At 36.4% G+C, this 24,671-nt stretch overlaps 1 protein-coding gene across 6 annotated transcripts in view; it reads left to right on the top strand.

The window, feature by feature from the left end:
* GULP1 (GULP PTB domain containing engulfment adaptor 1) overlaps positions 1–24,671 on the top strand; it is a 147,073-nt gene that overhangs the window by 109,358 nt on the left and 13,044 nt on the right. For 5 of the 6 annotated variants that reach the window (XM_042874840.1, XM_042874834.1, XM_042874836.1 and 2 more), the window contains 6 exons: positions 3,974–4,072; positions 6,376–6,513; positions 8,067–8,183; positions 8,573–8,665; positions 16,025–16,252; positions 19,043–19,181. In XM_042874840.1, the coding sequence (XP_042730774.1) occupies positions 3,974–4,072; positions 6,376–6,513; positions 8,067–8,183; positions 8,573–8,665; positions 16,025–16,252; positions 19,043–19,181 (814 nt within the window). The remainder of the gene's footprint in view (positions 1–3,973; positions 4,073–6,375; positions 6,514–8,066; positions 8,184–8,572; positions 8,666–16,024; positions 16,253–19,042; positions 19,182–24,671) is intronic. The other variant, XM_042874839.1, reaches the window with a different exon arrangement.

The raw sequence follows: 24,671 nt of genomic DNA, 5'->3' as shown, positions 1-24,671 counted from the left end.
GGCACTTAAAAGTCACTTGAAATACTTTTCATTGCTCCCTAACCATTAAGATTAGCAAAATGAAGGAAGGATACTCTCACAAAGGATTGCATGATGTGTTAGGCTGCTGTCGTTAGCATGCCCTCAGTGCTAATGTTCTGAGCTTCCTTTCATGGTTAAACTGGGTTACACTGCTTCTTGAAGGAACAGAGAAGAGCTGAAAACAGAAACCTTTCACTGCTGGGAGGAAGAGATTTCCAGACAGGCCTTACAGCCATGGCATTTTGCTTTGAAGTACTTGAGAAAGCAGAATATCTTCAAAAATAAGAGATGGAAAAAGGATTTTACTACATTGCCTTCTATGATTACGAGTCTATGTAGTTATTAATAGATCAGAGCCTTCTCAGTCCAGTGTGTCTTTGGAGAATAAAATACTTAGCCTTTGACGGTGGATTTCTGAGGCAGCTTGATCCCTACCCACTGACTATTGAGATATATGTGGTCTTTTCATACTTGTCTTCTTCTTGACAGGTTTTCTGAGATCATAGATACACAAAACATGTGAATGAGAGCTTGGACCATAATGTGGTCTAGTGGCTATTTTCTTCAGACATCTCCTTCTAATGGATGGCATGCATGAAGTGCTGTGGGAGGTGTCTGATACTGGGAGTGTGTGCAGGAGGAAGGAATTGAACATCTGTTCCCCAGGCTGAAGATCAGCACCCAAATATTAGGAATTTCTTCCTTTGACATTTCAAGTTGATCTCTAGTAAATGATTGAGTCATGCAGAGAGGTGTAAATACTGAGTAAAATCTCATTGATTTTATTTCCACAGTGTAATTTGGCTGAAAATTTTCTAACCATTTTTTTATTAGCTTACACTTGTGACAGATAGTGATTCCTTGTGTTGTTTTTGTTGGTTAACCTTCTGATTGCAGTTTGCTGATGCTGTACTGGAGGCATAAGGATTTCAAATATAACTGTTATTAATATGAGAGCACATTATTTTACCTGCTGCTGTAATGAAAGATATATGGAAGTGTTTTTCTTGTTTAAAAAAAAAAAATAACAAAAAACAACTAAGTAAAACCATTGGAAATAGTTTGTTTTATATGTTTCCCTTCCTCCCCCCCTCACCCCCCCCAAAAAAAAGAAGAAAAAAAAAAAAGGAAATACGGTGTTAATTCCAAAGCAGTTAAATAAAAGCTAGCTCATCCCCCTGAGCTGCTCAAACTACTATTGGACCAAATTTGAGTGCCTTGCCCAAGAACAATAAATGTATAAAGTAACGGCTTAAGAATTTGGCCCATCCTATCCCTTCCCAGGCCATGCTCTGATTCATTATAGTTCTGTATCATTGTCCATTTTGATGCCAATGGGAGGCGACAGATTTTTACCCTCTTATATAACCTTGTTACTGTGTGCAATACAGATATTTGTTTCAAATCTGTGCTGAGTGGACAAAATTAAATTTGTAAGTCCCGTGTGCCCAGAGGCACCTGAATGTCCATTTTACAATAAAGGAACAAGCAAATATAAGGAGAGAGAGCAAAAAAGCCAAATGGCAGATAGCTGGTTAAGATTTGGTGTTTTAGGGTTGAGTTTGCAAAGTGGCTGAACCAGGCTTTCTGAGATCAGCTGTGGCATTAACCAGTGTCTGTATGGTATCTGGTCTTACACAGAGCAGGGAGCGGGCAGGAGAAGCATCAAGAAAGAAAACAGCTGGACATACAGATGTTCTGGATTTATCAACATGCACGTTTCAGTCATTGGACCTCAGCAGACATTTGATTGAAAATCTTGTTCTTCTCTCCAGATGTGTCTGATGAAGTCCTTGTATCTTTCATCATTAACTTGTTTTTGATTTGCCTCCTCTGTGTATCTGACAGACCTTATAAAGTGGTTTTGCTACCTCTTGCAAATTTTCTCAGTTTTATCAATATCCTTCTGGATTTGGAGACCTCAGAATGCAGAATTTGGGTTGCTGTTTCAGAAGCAGCTGATTCAGTGCACTCTTTCTTAAGGATATGTTTAAAATTTCCAAGGTTTGGGTTCTTCACTTCATGAGGAGAGTCTCTAGTTTGTAGAAAGCCAACCATGACATCAGGCCATGTTAATTCTGTAGTGTTCTGCTTGGTTGTGTTGCTTTATTTCAGCTCCATCAGCATTGGTATTCTGCAGGTTTTCCCTGCAATAATTGTAAATTTCACTACAGATCATGAGTGACTTTTCTCCCCTTTTTTTTTTTTTTTTTTTAAATCTTTTTTCAGCCTGCAGATTTTATCAGTTTTCTTCCTGGGTCATTTTTCAATAGTCTCTTGCTTAAGAAATAAACACTGCTGGAATACATTAGAAACATACCTTCCCTATGACCATTTCCTGTTTATAACTGCATCTGGAGACTAATGTAACTAACTTCACTAATACTTTCTTGGTATTGCTTCATTTCCTAAATACAGTGACATGCAAAGCTTACTGAAGTGCCTCGTTTATTTTGACAAGCTGCATTTTAAGTGTTGGTCTAAAATCCATATTGATCAGCATTAATTTTATCTTGATAAAGTTCCTCAGTTCATGTGCCTGATACATACCTTTTGGAAGCAGCGAGATGGAAGGGTCATTCTATTTTTCCTTACTTAGTATTGGCACAGAATTACCTTCTGGAACTTCCTTGGGGTGTTATAAGACTTCTGGACTACTTGGAGCAAGCTTTGGCCATCTGCTCTAAAACTTGTGCAAGTTACTCATATCATTTTTTTCGATGTATGCTATGGCTTTAACTCAGTAAAATTAAATATTCTTTATGCCTGTTGTTCTTACTGCACAGAAATACTTGCGTGCATCTAGGTTGTAAAAGGACATTTCCAAAAAGCCAGAGTTCATTCAGGTTTGAGGCTGTTCCAAATCAGTGTTGTGCTCCAGGATTATCTGCTGCGAGTGAACTTCATTTGAGAAATGAAAGCTCAAAGGAAAATATGTCAGCGTGTCACAGCATGCAGAATGGCATCACATCACAGGAATGGCATCAGACTGGCAATCCTGCTGTGAACAGGAACAAATCCTCTCCTAGACCCAGTCTTGTGCTCACTGCATTCAATTATACAAGAGCACAGGTTTCAGGACAGCACACTCGTAAGGGCGACAAGCTGACATGTCAGCCCCTGGGCTTCAGTGAGTCATCTTGTTTATCTGATATTTGAAAATGTGATTCCTGATTGTCACAGGTGAGAGAGTACAGGGGCAGGTAATGGAGCAAAAAAAAGTAATGCTGAATCTTTGCTAATAATGGTACCTAAATTCACGACACTTCTTTTGACCGTAGCAAATTTGGGGCACTGCTTATTTTATCAGCGGTGTTCACAAGGGAAAGGTAAAAAGTCAGATCCAGCTGTTGAAGAAAAAGTAGTAAAAGGATAAAAATTGTATTAAATAAGACGTATGACCCAGTCATACAAAATGTCATCTAGTGATTTGATAGTGAACAGATCCCGAGAATACAATAGCAAAGATCAAACACTTCTTTGGTGTGGACGGTTGTAGTGCTTTCACACTTAACCAATTTAAAATAAATGATTTTCTTGAGACATATGATACACACCCTCCATGAGTGTACAGAGTTACTGTGGTGTGGGGGGAGAAAATTCAATGCTAAGCAACCGAGCAGATAACAAACTGTCTGCAGGAGTTTTCCTAGGTGGCTGAAGCAAAAGTGTGAGTTAGGTGCATAAACTGCAGATAATAGTCTCAAGAGAATAAGTTAAATAATTTGAAATCTTTTTTCCTAAGTATAGGAATATTCTATAGCATGCAGTCAGGAATGCTGTTTGATGCTCAAATTTGACTTTGGCAATGTCTGGTGGTGTTTGTAAGTTTTTTGAAGAAGGAAGGAAATGTCTTTGGTTTGCAGGAGTTAAGAGGAAACGAGAAATAATTTAAACAAAATCAGCACAGAAAACTTAATAGTAATGTGGTGTTATGCTTTTCTTTTTACAGTTTGCAAGACATATCAAGAAATCTGAAGGCCAGAAGACACCTAAAGTTGAGTTACAAATCTCAATCTATGGTGTAAAAATTCTAGATCCAAAAACAAAGGTAGGATACGTATTTATCTGTGATGTTAAAAGAATAACTGTGAATGGTTTCAGAGGTTTTTTTTGTTTTATACCTTAAAAATGCATGACAGTGACAGCAATTTCATTGATATAAACATTATCCAAATTGCCATTTCTTCTTAGTACAAATGGGTAACATCTTCCCCATAAGGAATCTGATGCTCACAAATATGGACCATAGCTAACGTGCTATTTGATTTTTTTTGTAACCCTTCAACACTAGAAATTCTGAGGAAGATTAAAACGCAGTGGCAATTACGTGTTAATTTTGAATGCTGTACGTACCCATGTTTGTTTGCACTGACTCATATCTCATGCTGCTGCTTTGGAATTGCACCTTTTTCTTCCTCTTCCTGTGTTTTTGATTTTAATTATGTCCTTGCTTTGCTAAAACGCTGATGTTTTTCAGGTGTTATTCATTTGTCTGTAAACTTTGGGCTCTACATCTGGCACAGCATGACAATTCCTGTCTTTTCAGCATTTGTGGTCCTTTGTGTCATCCCACTGATGGGCTTTTGGTTTGTTTGTTTGCTCTGTTATTTTGGAAGAGGTTACATACTAAGGGAAACATCTTTCTCAAAGACTTCAAAGAGGCAGCTAAATGAGTAATTATTTAGCAGTCGGCAATTCATAACATATGAATGCTCTAAAGCTTTTTGTGCAAATGTTAAGTTTTGAATTTGAATGACCTCTTTGTTGCTCCACTTTAGTTCTAAAGCCATTGTGACCATTCACAGAGTGGCACTGCCTTTTAGGAAAAGGTAGCTGTAGTTCAAGATTATAGCTGCTTGCAACCTTTTTTTGCTTCAAAATCTAGACAAGACAACAGTTCATAAGCCCAAGAAGAAATAAATAGCCGTATCAACTATTGCAGTTTGTGCATTTTCTTTATGTCCTGGGGCAGAAAGGGGACCAAACCCCATACGCTGGCAAAAGCTGTTTTAGCATGGGAGAATTCAATGCCAAAATATGTTAGAGATTAAAAGAAATCTGTGGGACAGACAGTACTGGGGAAATAGGAACATCTTAATCTTGTAACGATGTTATTGCCAACTGCGATGGTAATCAGCTCTGAGAAGCCTTTTTATCTCCCTCACTTTTTTTTTTCCCTAAAGCTAGACGTAAAAGCAAATGTGAATCAAGGTTTCTTGTCTTTGCAAATTTTATTTATGGATTTCATACTTAGCATTCAAAGAAGGGGAACTACAGTGCAATACTGTCCTTCAATCATACAAAGTAATTACACTGATTTATGAACCTGTAAGAGCCCATACAAGCACGTGCTCTTACATGTAACTGTTGAAGAGCTATAGTGGAAGGACAAAATGTGAGAGATGTGGGGACATGGGAGAAGTAGGAGCACAGAAGAATAACTGTAAAGAATGAGAACGAGGAAGCCTTTTCAACCTAATTGGGGTAGGGGGAAGAAAAGGGGAAAACATTGCCTATGGGGTACATTTGTGGATAAACTGCTGAGAGAAAGCATGCCCTTGTTTATGAGCTTATAGCAATCTGTGAACTCCTGTGCTGCAAAGAAACACTTTGTTCTGTAGATGATAGTTCATATCTAAACTGCATATTTTCCTTTAAAGCAAATACTGCTTTCCCATGTAAGAAGCCAAATAAAATAAAAATACCAAGAAGAGACTTGCAGAAAAGAAGCAAAAGGAAAAAAAAAAGTTTTTATTATTATAGTTCTATTGCAGTCTTATTGACATATTTCAGCTGAAGAGCATTGCCACTGCAAGTTTTAAGTATCCAGGGCATGGTTTTCAATAGAAATTGAATCAGTATTTTAAATATGCAAACAATAATGTTTAAAAATGATTACTGTTACAAAGGATTTCTACTTTATGTCTCTATATCTAGATAACAAAGTCAGTTCTCCGTGTTTAAGGTAGAAGGATAAGGACTTATTTCAGCACAACTGTTTCAGCAAAGCCTAGGAGATGATGAGATCCAAAGATGGTGCACACGTGGACAAAGAGCAAATTCTTTTACATAATCAGTCTCCAAATAAAATGCACTGGGGCACAAAGCAGCAGTAAAAACTAATTATCTAGTGCAGAAATTACTGCCCAAATAAATGCTTCCAAATAAATACTGTCTGAATCAAAACTTCCTGTTTACATTCAGTAATAATGGGAATGTTTCTTAGAGAAGATGAGTTTAGCTTCTGTTATATTTTTAAGTTTGTTTCTTCAACTCTCTCATGTAGGGAGATTTTCTGTATCCCACACAACTATAGCATTTCCTCGAAAATAATCTTTTTTTTTTTTCTAGGAAGTTCAACACAATTGCCAACTCCATAGGATATCATTTTGTGCTGATGATAAAACTGACAAGAGGATATTTACTTTCATATGCAAAGACTCAGAATCAAATAAGCATCTGTGCTATGTATTTGACAGTGAAAAGTGTGTAAGTATGCAAGATTCTTTTCATAAGACTGAGGGTCTATTATGGAATTTGTTTTAAAATAAAGCAAGAATGGTTAGCAAAAGGAAACAGCCTGACTGCTAATTGAGGTCAGTGTGGTATAGCCTTTAATGCTAACATAGTGCCTTGAAAATTAGATGCATTAATTTGTCGAGAGTCTCTTTTCCTTTAAGGTGGTTTTCTGGGAGAATTCTTCTTACTACCCAGCTCAACATCCTAGTCCAACCATCTGAAATACTCAGAGAACAGTGCATCCCACTAAGCTTGAAATGTTTGCACAGCTGTTTTGCAGAGATTACTGTAACCCTGTAGCTCAGATATCCTCGCAGGCAGTTCTGCCGATGTGTCAGCCTCAGCAGCTACTCAAATGTTTTAAATATTTGTTTCATTACAGCAGAGTTCCCCCTACCCTCCCCCCTGCCACATCTCAAGCTTGTAATGCTGTGATGCACTAACAGAGAATTAATTTCACCAACTACTGACATTCTCTCGTGCCTGAGATAGAACAGGGCAACTGTTCCAAACTGCAATAGCAGAAAAAAGTTATAATTCAGGACAGGAAATGAAGAGAATGGTGCCTCATTCAAGCAGGGTCATGCATTTTCCTAGGCAGAAAGTAATTAACAAATTAAAACATCAGAATCAACGCAAACAAAATGGATGCTTGTTTTCTGTTGTTTTTAAATCTAGATCGTCTCTGATTTATTCTGAAGTAGGTGAGAAAAAAGGAAGGAAACATTGTTTATTTGTGTTTTTTTTTTTTTTAAGAAAAAAAATTACATCTTTGTCACAGAATTTGCTTGTAATTATGTATCACTGTGCCATGTAGGCGTACAGAATTGTTGTACGCATCTGTTCAATTCTCTTTACATTTCTATCCTGTTGCTTTTATGCACATTTGACCTTTCAGTTGGCCCTGCACTTTCTGCACACCAGTGCCATTTGTTCTCCAAGCCCAAGTACTATTTTTCCCCTGTCCTAATACTCCACTTACTGTAATTTTCTGCTTTCACTCTTCTGTTCATTAGCAAAGGATCCCATCTTGGTTGATAGCTTTCCTTTCAACTGACCTATCTCCTTCCAAGGAAAATAGTTAGGAAAATCCTCCTGTCTATTACTGTGTTCTTTTATTAACAGTAACAGTTACTCTCTAAAGCAGTTCCAGTTCAGCTTTTTGTCTCTTGAGTCTAATTTCATAACAGTATTTTTGGTAGTGATTTTATTATTATAACCCACTGAAGATATAGGTTGAAGCATTAGTTCTCCATGACTGTAGTATGAAGGTCTTCTGACACCTCCACTGAGTGACTTTGCTGTTTGGATAAGGGGCTGGGAGATATTCAAGTTGCACCCACAGTTATCTGTATTTTGCCAAGAGGTTTTTTCCATGCTTCTTTGCAGTGTTGAGTTCAGGGGAGATGAAGCAAACCATTTGAACATGATGTGTGTGTGAAGTATTTTGTGATCATCTGAAATGAGAGTAATTATATAAAATATTTTTAATACACCACTTTCAATTTATGTTTTGTGCAAAGGCCGAAGAGATAACTTTAACAATTGGCCAAGCATTTGACTTAGCTTACAGGAAATTCCTGGAATCTGGAGGAAAAGATGTTGAGACAAGGAAACAGATCGCAGGTTTACAGAAAAGAGTAAGTTCTGATCTATAATTTTTAAAGAGATAATAAGAAAATCCCATTGTAATTGTTAGATTTTTCTATGACGCGTTATATTCAGCATTCTCAGATTGCTAAGAATATCAGCAGATACTTTTTTTTAAAAAAAAAAGCTGAATAAAGACTTGATAACTATGAAATAACATTTTGATTTTCTGTTTTTTTAAGGTGACTAACAGTAATGAAGTGTTGAAATATGTATGTTGCAGGTGTTAAATATTTTTAAATTACTTTTTGTAGTAAGATAATTATTGCTACGAAATTACCAGAACTCCAGCATCTTTAATTGTAAACAGACAAGTAATAGATATCATTGAAATGAATTAATATTCCAATAGCTGTTGCAATAACCACTTGCTTTATAGATTCAAGAATTAGAAACTGAAAACACAGAACTGAAGAATAAAGTTCAAGATTTGGAAAACCAGTTAAGAATAACACAAGTGCACGCACCTCCAGTAAGTAGATGAAATTCACTCTTTTGCCAATGTTACTTTGAATTTGTAATCATCTGCGTTATAGTAATTATCATCTATGCTGTTTCTAGTGATTGATTAACATCAAGTGATCATGTAACAAATCTGATGAAATGCAGTAATGAAGTAACAGTGGGATTGTGACAAGTGCAAATGCCCGTCTCAGTAATTTGTGGTTCTTCATGTGTCCTGTTACACATATTTGTTGCCATGTAAATCCAATGTATACTCCTATGTAGACTCCTAAGCGTGCTAGCTAGGGAACAGAAACTGTTCTGCACTGCTTTGACAATGCTGCTTTGGTTTTTTCTGTCACAAACATATCATTACTTATACCTGCCGTTTTCTAGATAACCTTCTAATAATTTTGTCTGTTTTTCAAAGTAGTCATTAGGGTCTCGGGGAACAGCACAGATGGGCAGGTAGAAAGAATCATATGAGGGTTCCTCATCACTCAAATCTTTTAGTGTTTTCTTCTATTCTTATTAAAGATAGTACTGTTTGTAATGACTGACTGTCATTGCTCGTGTCTAGACTACTCCTATTCTTACAGGCCTATTCAGTCTATTCATCATTAGATAACTGTAGAAATAAGTAAATAGAACTACTAAATGGAATTATACTCAAGTCTTAGAAAAAAAGTGGAGCTGCTTTTAAGCTGTGTCCTTTGGGCCACCTTGTTCCTGCCCCACATGCACACCATTTCACTTCCAGAAGTCTGGGCAGTATAAAAATGTATTGATAGCAGTGACAGCATTTCTTCTGTTGAGTCTATATGCTCTTTTGATATTGATGAGATGTTTGTTTTCATGAGGAAACATTAATGTTATTTCATTTTACAAAAGTATGCTTAGTGGGGAGAGCATCATAAATTATTAATATTGTGTAACTCTCACAGTGAAAATTGTTAATAATGGATGTCTTTTCACTTATGAAGCATTCAGTAAACATTTCCCAAATGCTAGATTTAAAAACGAATGTGGTAAATTATAATTTTAATTTGAATGACAGCTAGTTTCATTTATTTGTGAATATAAATAATCTAATTCAATTCAAAAATCTTTCATAAATTCTATTAAATATACACTTAAGTCTTTTATGACAGATATAGCTTTCTTTCATTTAAATTAAGGAATTTGGTAATTGCATTTAGCAAATTAAAAAAATAATAATAACGATCATAGTATCCTGGAGTGCACACTTGTTTGCCTTTTAAGACAGTGGCATTGCATTCCTCATTAAAGATCTAAAATGGAACAGTCATTTGTAAACTCTAGATAGTGTTTTTTGTGAACTACTCTTGGTTCTGTGATATGCATGTTGCTGAATTGCATTTACGATTTAACAAATCGATATTTTAATTATTCATAATTACTACTAATAATAATCAATTTACAAATATGTTTATCATGATTAGAATTACACAAAGAGCAATCTAGCAACCTGTTTATATTAAAGAGGCATTGATGTTTGCCACAGAGTAGTCTGAGGTGAATGGTTTGGATAAATATTGGAAGAGGTTGCCCAGAAAGGCTGAGGTATCTCTGCTCCTGGAATTATCCAGCACTTTGCTGAACGTGGCCCTCCACAAATTCAGTTCAAGTCCTGCTTGAGCAGGAGTTCATGTTAGTTGATGTTCCAACCTAAGTGATTTTTCAATGGGTTGTGTAGATGGCAATTAAAAAAAAAAGACAATTGTAGGGGAATGTCCTTCTTAAATCACATGTAGGAGCATAGTCCTAACCATCAAACACTATTAACTTCTGGTTCTGATCAAGAGACGTGGTTCAAGTTTGTTTCCTCCAAACTATTTTGTATCCAGTATGTATCAAAGCTGTTAATTGTGCTAGCAGAAAAGTAAGTATGTATAAACACAAAAGGTTGAAAATAAATAAAGGAACAGAATAATGAGGCTGTGAAGAGACTATTCAGTGCTGAGAAGAGGAATCATGCATATTTTCAAGACCGTTTGTGATAAAGGTGCCTGGAAGAGCAGTGGGTGTAGTTTGGTGTTAATTATTTCATCTCTTACTATTTGAGCAGCAAGTTTGTTTGCAAGTAGACTACAAACTTTTCATAAGATTATTCACTGTCTGTTATTTTTAGAAATGAATTTTATATACTTTCATATCAACCATCGTTTGAAGAGAAACTCTGTAAAACTCCAGTCCTATTAGAGGAAAGCAGCAGCTTTCTTTTCTCTATTTAATTTCAGAGAAGAAAAAGATCAATTCCTTTTATAAAATGCAATTAGCAGAGAATAGGTGGGATATTTTCTGAGCTTAAATTTAAACATTTAAGTATCATGTTTTTTAAAATGCCTGCAGTAATGCTGCAAAATTTCTCCAAAGTTAAAAAAGAAACATAACAGCTCTGTCTTGTGATCACTTGGTCAAAGTAAAATTTTAACATCTCCTGACAGTACAGTATTTTGTTAAATGTGGAAATATTTTTATGCATAAACGAAGCAGGATATTCATCACAGGGGATCATACTTCATGTGAGTCGATTTATAAACATTTGCAGTTGAACAGGTGGGAAAATTTGCTTGTCTGCAGATAGTATCCATGCTGTATGTTATGAACGTGACGTGCTCATTCTTGTGATGTATAATATTTATTAAACAGTGAAGCCTGTTTTCTCATGGACACCAAGTGATGACACTGCCGTGGTTTGTTAAACAGAATGTCTTTTCCTCTTGGCAGTCACTTGAAGAGCATGGGAGTGTTTGTGTGCAACCCAATCTAGCATTTCTTCAATCCTGCTTCTTCCTCTTGAAGTTGATCAGTTTTGATTTCTGTAATGATTTTACACATATTAGTCCTCCTGTTAATTTTTAATTAATCATAGGATCTCCAAGGTTGGAAAAGACCTCCAAGATCACCCGTTCTTATTGCCCACCTGTCACCAGTATGTCCCACTAAATCTTGTCCCTTGATAAAAGAAAATGAAGTCAATGGAAAATACCATTAGAAACTTCAAGTCCTACTCTTAATGTTTTATTTCATTGACTTCCCTGATATTAGAACATCCAAAAAGAAAATGCCAGAGAGGAAAAATGCAAATAGTGACTTACAAGCTACAGCTTCACATGAGGTACAGAGTTAGAAGTATTTTGGAAGATAGTATTTTACTAGCTGAAGCATTCATGATTACATATTGTGAATGCATTCTTTTTTTTTACATGATGATAGTGAATGGTTGTTAGGGTGTTTGTGTGAGCCCTTGATCTCTCCCTTGAAAAATCCACTCATAAAAATTGTAAAGAATAACCAAAATAACCTTTAAAAAGAAGACTTTTTATTTCTATTGGTCAAACTATAGGCTTGTGTTTTGTGAAGTACAAAGGGAAACAGTCTAAAGCTGCTTTCCTGATTATTCCTCCTACCACTGATCTTTTGAAGGATGTGTAAGGGTTTATTTGAGGACTTAATTTAACTAATGGCAGGCTGAAATGGGTACAAATTATGTACATGAAAAATGCAATTATGTACCCTTTTGTATTTGTGTAATGTTTGCAAAGGTGCAATGTACTGACAGCAGTATGTTTCTGCTTCTGAAGGATACATCTACCAAAAGTCTTTTATTTCTTGATAGACAGTGTCGCTACTAAAATGTTTCTTTGGTTGCTGTAAATCTAGATAAATTGTCAAAGTAACATCAACTTAATTTAGTTCTCTTTTTTATCTGTTCATAAATGGTATGGGAAAAAATTTTCTGAACCATTAAAGAAGCCATTAAAAGCAGTGAGAACATAGTTGGAAACGAAAAAAGGGGAAAACGAGATTGTATAGCAAAAATTAAGAGTAGCATTTATTGTTAAAATTGAACATGAAACTGTCAGTCTTCTTCATGCTTTCTTTTTATCTGTTTTAACTATTTAGATTGAAGTTTGTCAGTAAATAATAAATTGCTTAGCTTTTTTTTTCTGGTTTTCTTTGGGGTTGTTGTTTTTAAGTATGTTGGTCTTGCTAGAACTTGAAAAAGTCAGTCACTAAAATATGAACATATTTGTGCTATTCAATAGGTAGGGTCACTTTTTGTAATTTCCTGAATGAATGAGTGAAGGGCATAATGTCCTATAAAGTATGGTTTCCTTAGGATGGTTTCCTTTATAGCTGCACTTACATAGATCATGAGAAATGTTGGTATGGGATGGATGTGGTTTTTTTCTTTCTCTCTCCCTTGCATGGACAGCTGAAATTTCCATTACTCATGTATCTGTGCTGTTTACTTTTCATCTCTTTTAGTGGTTTGGCAATACATTAATCACAGGTCTTTCTTGCATTTGGATTTGATTATACGAGGATGATCTGATTTTCATTTTGCTATTTGCCTATGATGAGGCTGCTTGAGTTTATGTCGTTAGTATTTGGATACTGCTCCTACGTATAAATCCAACTTCCAAAGATCAGTGCTTCCCTGGAAGCGCTATTTCATGATGTCTTTTTCTTTTGCTCATTATACTGTTGGTGGTATTAGGAGGGCAGCATGGGTTAGCTGCTAGCTTACGCACAGCCTTCATGTGGCTTAGCAGCTGCATGCAGTGAGCACCTCCAGCTTTTATAACAGAATGAATAGCAAACCCCACTAGGCCACTAAGAAACCTCTGAAGAGACCATAGAATTATAGAAGGGTTTCAGTTGAAAGGGATCTTTGGGATCATCTAATTCCAACCCCCTTGCTATAGGCAGGGATACCTCCCTCTAGACCAGGTTGCTCACAGCCCCATCCAGCCTGGCCTTGAACACTTCTAAGAAGGGGGAAAACTATTCCAGTGTCTCATTGCCCTCACAGTCAAGAATTTCTTCTTAATATCTAGCTGAAATCTACCCTCTTCCAGTGTAAAACCATTTCCCCTTTTCCCGTCTCTACGTGCACTTATAAAAAGTCCCTCTCCAGCTTTCTGGTAGGCCCCCTTCAGGCACTGGAAGGCCACTGTAAGGTTTCCTCAAAGTCTTCTCTCCCCCCTGCTGAAAAGTCCCAGCTCTTTCATCGTGTCCCAGTAGGAGGTGCTCTAGACCTCTGATTATCTTCATGGCCCTCCTCTGCTCCCACAGCTCCATGTCGTTGTGTTGGGAGCCCCAAAACCAGATGCACTACTCCAGGTGGGGTCCCACGAAAGCAGAATAGAGGGGCAGAATCACCTCACTCAAGCTTCTGGTCACACTTATCTTGATGCAATCCAGGATAGTTAACCTTCAGGACTGCAAGTGCGCATTGTCGGCTCATGTTGAATCTTCCATCAACCAACACCCCCAAATCCTTCTCCCTAGGGCTTCTCCCAACCTATTTGCTGCCCAACCTGTACCTGTGCTTGAGATTGCCCCAGCCCAGATGCAATATCTTACATTTGGCTTTGTTGAACTTCATAAGATTGGAATAGTGTGACTTCTCAAGCCTGTGCAGGTTCCTCTGGGTAGCATCCCTCTAGTATGTCAACTGCACCCTCAGATTGGTGTTGTCTGCAAACTTGCTGAAGGTGCACTTGATTCACTGCCCATGTCACCTACAAAGATGTTGAATAACAACAGTCCTAGCAGCGATCTGTGAGGAGCATCACTCAACACTGGTCTGATACGAAATTATTCATGTATTTTCATCGTGGCTGAAGCTTGTCTTGGGTACCTTGAAGGTTTTCTTTAGCAACATGGCTAAGCAAAGAAGGAAGTTATGACAACTGCGTGACTCTGACTTCAGATAGGGAAAAAAAAGGAATATTCAGGAAAATAGGCCTGTAATATCTACATGACTACTCTTACTCTAAGAGTAAGTGCTTCTTACTCTGGCATTGTTGCCAAAGCTTCACCTTTTTTTCCTCTTTGTTAGATATTTATGGACTTGCCCATTTTAATGTTAAGTAGTGACCTAGAAGCATAGGGTGCCTCTTAGCCTCTTCAAAAGCTTTAATGTATGTATGAAGTACAAAAAGGAAGCAAAACCAAAATAGAAGTTGGAACTGCAGAATTCAGAAAACAGTTCTGGAATGTGTTTAGGCATATCACTTGATTCGTCTTTTCCATTAAGAGTGCCAAGGGGGAAGGTGCTTGTGTTCTTGCTTTCTTTGTTTTCTGATCTTTCAATTTTACACTATCTGTATTCAGTTCATCCTTATAGTTTTGCATCCTATCTGCATTTTATTGCTATTTCATTTGATATACTTGCAGAAGTTGCTGTTTGGTCCCCTAAAAGGGTTGGTTGGGCATGTTTCTTAAACCAAGTATTTGAAAACATTACTCTTTGCCTTTTATTTCCAAACCCAGTCATAAAGGCTCTGTGTTTCACCTGGACAAGATCCAAATTTTTGGTAACCTTTTATGATTTGCAGACATCTTTAGGCAAAAAAATTACTTATTGAATCAAGGTGGACAAAACCCTCAGCTTCCCTTTCAAAATGCAAAGAATCTTGCTGGAAGGTAGAAGTAAATAGACTCTGATCGTGTGAGGCAGACTGATTCAAGCTCGTCTGTCTAATTCAGACCAGAACCATGCAATTAGCATTTTGTCAGCTTAGGTGGATGCTCTTACCAGCTGTTGCAGTGCTTATGACTGTTATTTGAGCTGTTCTGTGAGATTTCAGAGATTCAAAGAATGCTACACACCTCAACATTTTTATTTCCCCAGCAGTGAAGTTTTGTTTTGTTCTGGGTCTGTGCTGCTGTTGTACAGTAATAAGAATTCATTTGCTGCTTTTGAGATACCTACTGAAAATACTGTTTTCTACGTTGAACTACTCATGTGCACACAAAAGAGCAGAAGGAGATTACTGTCTGTAAATGTTTGCTCTCAAGTTCTACAGTTAAGGAAATGAAAGAAAGTCTGATGTTAATGTAAGCCTTAGAATGTATGTGCTGTTAGTTTCTACTGTAGGAAAATGTAAATATTTCTTTTTCTGTAAATATCTGTGAGATATAAATAGGTGTTTCCTGGTGTGGAGCAAAAAAACTCTGGCCTGTGCCATAATCACTATAGCAACTTTACTCTCCATGATATATGCTTAACTGCTTGTACAAATGTGCAGATGTGAGATAAAGTTTGTGTATTTGGACTTTTGGCAGCGCACCTGAAATGTCCGCTTCTGAAAGATCCCTGTCATCGTTTTATTTTGATGTGATTATTGAGGTGCAAGTCTTCTTCACTGCAATTAATGCTGGGCTACCTCTTGTTGCAGCACTGTGTAGATTTGCTTTTGAAGTATTATTTGGTTTTGTATCCTGTCACTAGAGTACTGACAAGTTGCAGACAATCTTTTTTGAAGTATGAAATGACTTTTTATTCTTCTTTCCCTGATGCCTCATTCAGTTCCTCAGAATGTTTTCTCTTTCTGTGATTCCTTTTCAGCTGCTGCACATAAAGTGTGATAATGATGAACATATGTTTCAAAGACCCTCTACTTTTTTCTGGTGTAACAATGAGGATTCACCACCTCCTTGTTTAGATATCTCTTCCATTACGCTTACTCCTAGGAGTTCTCCTGACTCTAGACTACCAGCTGGATTGTTAATACCACCACCTTCAAAAAGTGGTCTTCCAAAGCCATCCAGTGAATACAGTTGTCCAAGACCTCGTGTAATGCTGCTGTGCAAAAGCTTTCTCTTTTTTGACTTTCCTGTTCTTTCTCAGCTGTGTATTAACATGTTAAAATTTCACATTTTGTACAGTGATGCAAGGACAGATCAAATTTATCTTTGATTCTCTTGGAATTCTCTTAAAATACGGAATTTGGAAAGACTTGCTCTATTTTTTATGTAGCTTTTTTTTCTTAGACTCCTAAAATACAAGTTCTTATTTTAGCAACATTTTTAATTTAGTCTATTAATGAATCTCTCATCTATCAGTCCTTTGTTAAAATCATTACGTGAAGGATAACTATTCAAACCAAGCAATTCTAAAGATCCAGTCTGAACGTTTTTCCTTCATAAATTATTGGAAAAGAAATCAGCTGTTCAATACATTTTAGTATACTTTATAAAAACTGTGCAAAATGAAAGCTTGAAATTATTTTAAAATTTGAACGAAGCATAGTGTCTGCTTTCTCATGGCAATGTGCTAAATACTCAACATTTCTTCCATTTGCTAATAACATCTGGCTGTATTTGGCAAACCATGGCTTTCTGCATGTGTTCACAAAATACAAGTTCTTCTTGTGTTCATAAGCATTTAAAATATGCATTTATTTAAATAATGGAATTTTAGTTTTGAAGAAATGGAGTAGTATCAAAATGTCTAGCAACTTCAACTAAGTAACATAAGAGGAAAATGTCATTGTAAAGTCTGGTTTTTGCTTTCATGCTAAGACTTATGACTAAACATAAATGCTGCTTATTTATTGTAGCATTTACGTATCCATAAACACTTAAGGAGAATCTACACCAGCATTTACAATCTCTGAATCATTCTGGGATGATTCACCAACATTAATGGGCAGTGTAGATTAACATACATGCCATGTACTTACATACTGAAGCTGATCCTGCCTCACTGATGCAGGCGAAACCTATCTACAGTCAGGCATAGTTTTGTTTCTGTGAAGAATGGGATGTCTTAGTATGTTTATGATGAGTCAAGTACGCGCACTGCCCTGCTCTTAGTGGCAGCAGATGGCATTGGACAATCTCCTCCAACATTTTACTGAATCTCTGACATTGCATGAAAGCACCAGAAGGTTAATGCAAGGTCCGTAAAAGCAGTAAGAGCCATTTGTGTCTAATGGATATTCACTGATACCTTTTCCACAACAATCATTGAAACTGCTGAGCAAGCTCATACTGAGGTCAGGAGGAGTTCTGCATATATAAAAATCTTGCAAATTAGTTATTTTATGAAGTTCAGCTCTGATCTTGTGAGGGAATGCCAAGATGGAAAGAATTCTAGCATTTTTTTTTTTGTTTTTTTTTTTTTTTTTAATAGGAAAAAAGCAGCATGTGACATGTGGCTTGCTTTTATGCTTGTCATTTCAGTACATCTAGGTAGAAATATCCTTGTTTTTTATGAAGTATTGAAGTGTTTCAGATCTTTCCAAATCCAAATTTAAAAGTATAAACTCAAAACACCTAATAGGTAATGTTGGACTTAGAAGTAGACTTTCATTTTTAAGCAGTGTACAGAGTGAAAGATCATGGGTCAAAGTGCTTTCCCTATCTGCAGCCAGTGCAGCCTCTGGAGAGGAGGAGAGGCAGTTTGAGGCTTCCCAAGGGTTTGCCTTAGAGATTTGTTGTGTGTTATGAGTGACAACTTCAATTACTGCAGCAGAGACACTAAAAAAAGCATAGCAAATTGAGTTTTAGGGCCCTGAAACTCTCAGCATTGTGTAAGATAAATCTTGTTGCCACATTGTGATATTCATGTTTTTTTCAATAAAGGAGTCTGTCTGACTAATTAAAACTGTAATTATAAATTTTTATGTGAATATTCTAGTCAAACTGAATCTTATTTTAAAGTAGCAAACTTTCCCTCTGCCCGACAGCACAGCCTTTCTCATATGTAGAAGGCTTTTATTTTGTGTTGTCTAATTAATGAAATTATCATTATCATTTTGCATATGTATTTTGCCTTCAGCTTGTCAATCAGAATTCTAAACTATTTCATCACCTGTATTAGTGTCAATTAATGTCAATTGAAAAGCCCTCAATTAATGGACTGATGGCAGGAGGAATGGGTGATTGGAAGTTAAATAAGGCTGTAGAGTGATCGCGGTTGTTGTATTTAGGGTTTATTTGCTTATCTAGTATTTTTTTTAGAAGCCTATCAAAGTTTTGTGTTTTATGAATGACTTCTCTTCTGTTTCACAATGAAAGATAAGAGTTTAATTTCTGATACCAATATTCAATGTATTGTATGTCCAGGTTGTTACTTACATAAAAATACATGTGACATTTCCATCCCTGTGGGATTTTTGATGGCACAAGAAAGAGAATTAGTGAAGAAGAAATAATTGGGATCGTGTCTTTTAATTTTAGCTTCTTGTTCTGTGCATTCAGGAGCGTAGTACATCGTTATTGCCATATTTTCTTAACCGGGTCTTGTTGAACACATCTGTATTCATAGTTTGAGAGTATAGAACTGTTAATTACCAGCTTTTTCAGGTTTGACTGTGATACATGTCTGGTTGTACTAGATTTATTGAAAATAATGACAATGCTGCTTATATATTTGGAGAGTTTTAGCATGTCTGAGACTCTGAACTGCAAATGCCAATTGCTTGGTGTCAGGAGCTGTTTTGTGCATGCTGATGTTTCGTTTTTTTTTTCATCTTTTTAAAAACTGCAATTCTTATCTGCATGCTGAAAAAAATCAGTGTTGTGATTTTTATTTTTTTTCATGTGAAACGTTGCCCTAATATTTATTGTCCTGTTGTAGGCAGGCTGTGTGACACCTAAATCGCCCTCCACTGACATCTTTGATATGGTTCCCTTTTCTCCCATATCCCCTCAGTCATCAACACCTACTCGCAATGGTACACAGCCTCCTCCAGTACCCAGTAGATCTGCAGAGATCAGTAAGTTCTTTGACAACTGACCTAATTTTTGCTTAATCTTACATTTTTTAGGAAAACATTAAAAAAACAAACAAACATGTTTTGCATGAAAAGTCAGATACAGGTTCTCTAAGTTACGTTTGATAATACCATTCAATTTTAATACCATCTTCCTGAAGTTGATGTTGCTGCCAAGTTGCATTATAAATATATTTACTTGCTGAAAATATTATTTAAACAGTTTGAAGGAGTCTGTCTGGGGATGATAATGTGGCCTTTCTTTTGCTATGTGTTTCTTGTAGTTAACTGAGGAAATATTTTCAGTTCCTTGTTCTTTCCTTGCTATAGCTATGGCATCTAAACCCTGTGTTTCTTGGGAATACAGTATGTGAATGTGGTGATGATGATAAAGAAGGAAGAGCTGAAGAAATCCATCGAAATATAGTCTAATTAAATAATATTTTTAACACCACTTGTCATATCATGTACTGCTTTGCTTTTCAGTTATAGTTAATGAAATTCTGCAGATTTGTGGGCCGCTCCTGAAAATCTCTAAAAGATGTTTAATAATAGCAATTTTAGTTTTCAGATGCTTAAAGGCAATTAGGATAATATTTTCAGCTTAGCTGGAAAACTTGTAGGAATCCAGAGATAGTTTTTGAAAGCTTTAGAAACGGCTCGGAGAGGAGGAGGAAGCATACACACAAGTGGTGCTGGAGGTTGTAGGAATGCTTGTGTGCGTGTAGCATTTTCTCTCATTCATACTTACTTTAGTATGGATAAAGACCATTAATGTCACTGGTGGCTGCAGTTTAAGATCATATTTGAAGAGTTTCTGTCCATTTTGGGTAACACTCCTAATATAGAGAATTTTCAGGTATGAATGCAAGCACAGTTGTAATGATAAATTGTAAAACTTGAGTTGATGAGCATCTTCCCTTGTGCCTTATGTACACAGTTTCAACGCCCTCCCCCCCCCCCCCCAAAAAAAAAAATTGAGCTTTTCTCATCAAACTGTAGATACTGCCATAAAATTGATTTCAACGTGCATATGCAGCTTCAAAAGTAGTAACTTGGATTACAAGGTTTTAGCTGTTGTCCTGCCTCAGTGCCATTGAAATCACTGCTAGAAATTTTGTGGGCTTACATGGAAATCAGAGTAATTTTGAGTACTCTACTTTTCTGGTCCCTGTATTTGTTTAAGCACTGGGCTTTACAATACAGAAAAAAAATGGGGATAACTTAACAATATGCACTATTTAAAAGCATTGTGTGTGTTCTGCATTTATTTCATTTGATTTTCAATTATGATTACAGATTTCAGAGATGTAGCTGGTCAGTGCCACATCTCACCAGCTGCCTGCTAATTCTGTGCACTCCTCTGTGTGCCTTGCTTCGGAGAGAGGATTACAGAATGATGTAGCAGTCTGTATACTATTGAGCCATGCATTTTCAGGCTATGTCACAGAATCAGGGTCATTAAGGTTGGAAAAGACCTCTAATATCATCTAGTCCAACAGTCCACCTACCACCAGTGTTGCTTGCTAGACCATGTCCCTAAGTATTACATCTTCCTTATCCTTAAATGCCTCCAGGGATGGTGACTCAACCACCTCCCTGGGCAACCTTTTCCAGTACTTCACCACTCTTGCAGAGAAGAGGTTTTTCCTAATATTCTAATTTCCTAATATTCCCCACAGCTTGGTACATTGCAAATGATTGCATTCATCAGCTATTAACATCTTTTGATGTATTTAAAAAAGGCAGTTAGGAAGTAGAACACTTTCTAATCAAACAAGTACTTACTGTGTTAGATGAGAAAGTTCAGATCCCTTAAGATCTTCATTCAATCTGAGTAATTTTGCAGTACTAATAGTGTACAATAATACATTGTTTTATATGTTATTGGTGCCAGTAGAGACAGACTGGCATTTCTTTCTCCAGTACAAGTCAGATGGGTGGCAACCAAAGGAGCCAAAGTGCAGTCTCACTTATTCTGAGGTCATGTCTTCATGTTCTTCTCACTCCCTTTGCCACAGCCCTTGAGAATTATAAGATAATGTTAGTTTTTTGTATTTTTATAACTTTTATAACCTGTATAATTGAGTTATAAATACCTGTTGCTTTGAGCAGCTCTCAGCCTAGCACTCTAAGAAGAGTGCAGCAGCGGCCTTCCTTTGAAAGATAATTATCTCCAAATCATTCGAGATTTTTAAAAAGTGAAAAGGTTCTTGAAGTTTTCAATTCCTATTTAGCAGTATAGCCACACAACTACTCAGTAAATGTCTATGCACTACTAGATATGTCAGTAATAGTAGGATGGTTGGGTTTTTTTTTCTATTTTAAAGGAGAAAATGTAATGTTCTTTGGGCAGGAATTTGTAGATTGAGCAAATACATGATGTCCCTTTAGGTAACAATTACAAAAGGGGTGATTCTTTTACAAACGAAAGCCTTTTCCAGAGTTGGATTTTAACCTGAAATGTTGCAGAGGATTACTACTTCTAGAGCTGATTTTACAGTCCATGGCTTACAGGCTAAACATAAGCATTGCAGCCCGGTATAATAATAATTGCTTAACTGAAAAACTGATGTACACATAAAGCAACCAAAAATGGTGTGTTAACACTATGCTGCTGCTTCTTGTAAGCATTGAGTAAGGGACTGCAAGGGTCCTTGAAAGTTATTGTGAAGAGAAATTTGTATATTTCTTGTTGGCACAGCATTGTTGTATCTCAGAAAAGAACTGGAAACATGCTGTCAAATTACTTAAAATTTCTTTCACTTAAAGGACTTACAAAAACCAAGGTCACAACTGGCAGGTGTAGAAATCTGCTCCAAGATTTATCTTTTCAGAATCTGTTATTAGAATAATGATGGAACCACTTGTTATGCTGTAATAATTACAAAAGAAAAAATTATGGAGTAGCCTGCAGCTAAGGGAAAGGCTTTCTGGCCCTCATTCCCTTAGCTTACTCCAAATATTTTCTTGGGTACTTATCTTCAGTGGATTAATTTGTATTTGTCGTTCCAGCTGCTCCAGGACATTTGGGGAAAGCATATATCAGCATAACTCTGTGTCTGGATGATAGCTAATGTAAAGAAGTTTGGGTTGCAAAACAAAGCAGAAACGCCAAATATTTGCAGAGTTTTGTTGGTTTAATTCTTGCTAGTTCTGAGTTTGTTACAGAATGTAGACTGCGATTCTCCAGCGTTAGTTATTTCTTCAGGTCAGCCCCAGAAATAACAATTTACTACTTGTTCATGTTTTTCGGCACTTTGAGTTACAGATGTGAAGCATCACTATTTTATGTTCTTGAATTTGTTCACTGGTTTTCCAAGCAGTGAGTTTATTTTCCTCCAGTAAGGAAAGGTATTTTCCAGAAGGAGGGAAAGGAAATTATGTGTGTTGCTCAAAGGAATTGCTTTCAGAGATTTACCCATTTGTACTGAAGAAAGAAATGCCTATCTACATTACAGGTATTTTGGAGAGTGTGCCAGGCAAGCTACTATCGTTATATTTAACATGTTTTCTTGTCAGTACTTCAGCATAAAATAAAATATTACTGATTTGTGTTGTTTCTGCTAAAATTGAGCTAAAAAATGGACAGTAAACACCATCAGCAAAGGTTATGGAAATGCCATGCAACAGTGGAGCTTTGCAGTGAATAAATTTCATCCTGTTTCCACATATTCATCTTCTGTTTCAAAGAGAAATACTGACTGAAAGTATTTCATGGTGCTCTGACTCAGCAATGCAATCTCTCTGACAACACACAAACTTAAAATGCAGTAAAGCAATGAGCCTGTTGTCCTACAGATTTTTACAGCCATTTCATTGAAATGGATATCAAATTGTAATAGAGATAGATGGTTTCCCAAAACATTTAAGGGAAATTCAGCTAGGAGATAACTATCTTGAAAATTTGATTCTATGCAAGGCTTAGTAGCTCCATCATTGATAATGAGCGCTTCTCTGTTCAATTTTAAAGTCTGCCTTGAATAACAATTTGAATGAAATTACCTTTGACACAAAGGCATGTTCCACTGAAGGAGTTAAAGCTTCTACCATTCTCCTTTTAATTAGCTCAATACTGTCATAAACAAAAGCATAATACTTTGAGCATGAATAAGATGTCCAGAGAAATGTTCATAATACTTGCTTTCAAAAATAGTGATGTAATTACAGTACTTGGAAATTAAAGAACTGTTTTCCTTACTGTTCTTTCATAAATACATTCCTTGAATGTTTGCAAAGGCTTGGTATTGAAACTGGCTGCTTTAAGCTATCTGACCACATAGAAAACTGTCAGCTCTTTGTGATTCTGTGATTCCCTTTTTAGGGTAAAAAGAACTTAAGAAAAAGAGGAACAAAAAGAAGAAAAAAAGAAATAAATGGACCTAGATAATGAGCAAATAAACTTAGGTGGGACATAAAACATAATCATTTTTTCCCCAGTAAACGTCAGATTGAAAGTTAAAGCTGCTGCACATCTGAATATCTTGAGTAGGAGTATAAGAACATGTAAGGATGCTGATAGTACTTACTGTACTTGAGCAGACCCATTTTGGCTGTGAGAGAGGCAAGGGATGAGGTAGATCCTAATTTTTCTATTAGGTTATTCTCGTTGATATCTGTTTTGCATGAGGGTAGTCTGCCTCTGCCAGGAAAGGCTAGATTTTTTATTTTTACTCAAGTGGGCTTTCAGAATGAGGTTGTCAGATCTGGGTCATCCCTTGTTCCTATGTGGTAGTCTACTGCTGCTAAGCCATGGCATAATTATGTAATTACTCCAGTTCCTACTTGTTCTTGTACAGTATTATGGCAACATAATATTCTAATTATTTAAGAAATATGCTGTGCAATGCAGGTGTGGTAACACCAAATATTAGGTCAAAACCATAGAAACTTATTTGCAGAATAGAATGTTGAGAAGCCTAGACAAGTACAGGCCTGGAATGTGGACTCGATAAATGATGAAATAAAGACTTTTATTTAGCTATTTTAACACTCTTCAGCCCTTTTAATGTGACGTAACAGCATGAATTTAATGTCAGGTTGTCAATTATCAGCTTGAATATCTTGTATGTTAAGAGTAAAATCTGGAGCTAAAACAGAAAAATATTAATTTCTTAGATATTAAGGGTCCTTTTCCCTATTCCCAAATCCAATGTGATTTTGAGTTAGGCAGTCTGATTACCAGGTTTCTTCCTGGACAACTGTGAAGGTTAGGAAGTTTAGTATTCTCTTCAGCAATTACGAAGCTGTGTTACCTTTGTTTTATGAGTGTTATCATCAGTGTGTTTCATGCTAGTTCATCAAAATGTGTTTAATGCTAGTTTTCATTTCATCAAAATGTGTTTAATGCTAATTTCAGTCAGTACAGTATGATAGAGAACATGTCTGTATAGATGGCACTCCATCATGTAGAGAAAAATATTCCCATTACTGAGAAGTAAAAATATCTGGGCTGTCAGATGTGAGGACGAACTAGCCTTGCACAGTTCCAGT

This window comes from Lagopus leucura, unplaced genomic scaffold (assembly GCF_019238085.1).
Source record: "Lagopus leucura isolate 7727_CA_CO unplaced genomic scaffold, USGS_WTPT01 Super-Scaffold_100012, whole genome shotgun sequence".
Classification (NCBI taxonomy): domain Eukaryota; kingdom Metazoa; phylum Chordata; class Aves; order Galliformes; family Phasianidae; genus Lagopus; species Lagopus leucura.
The sequence above is the reverse complement of the archived record's forward strand: the minus strand, read 5'-3'. Positions and strand labels throughout refer to the sequence as shown.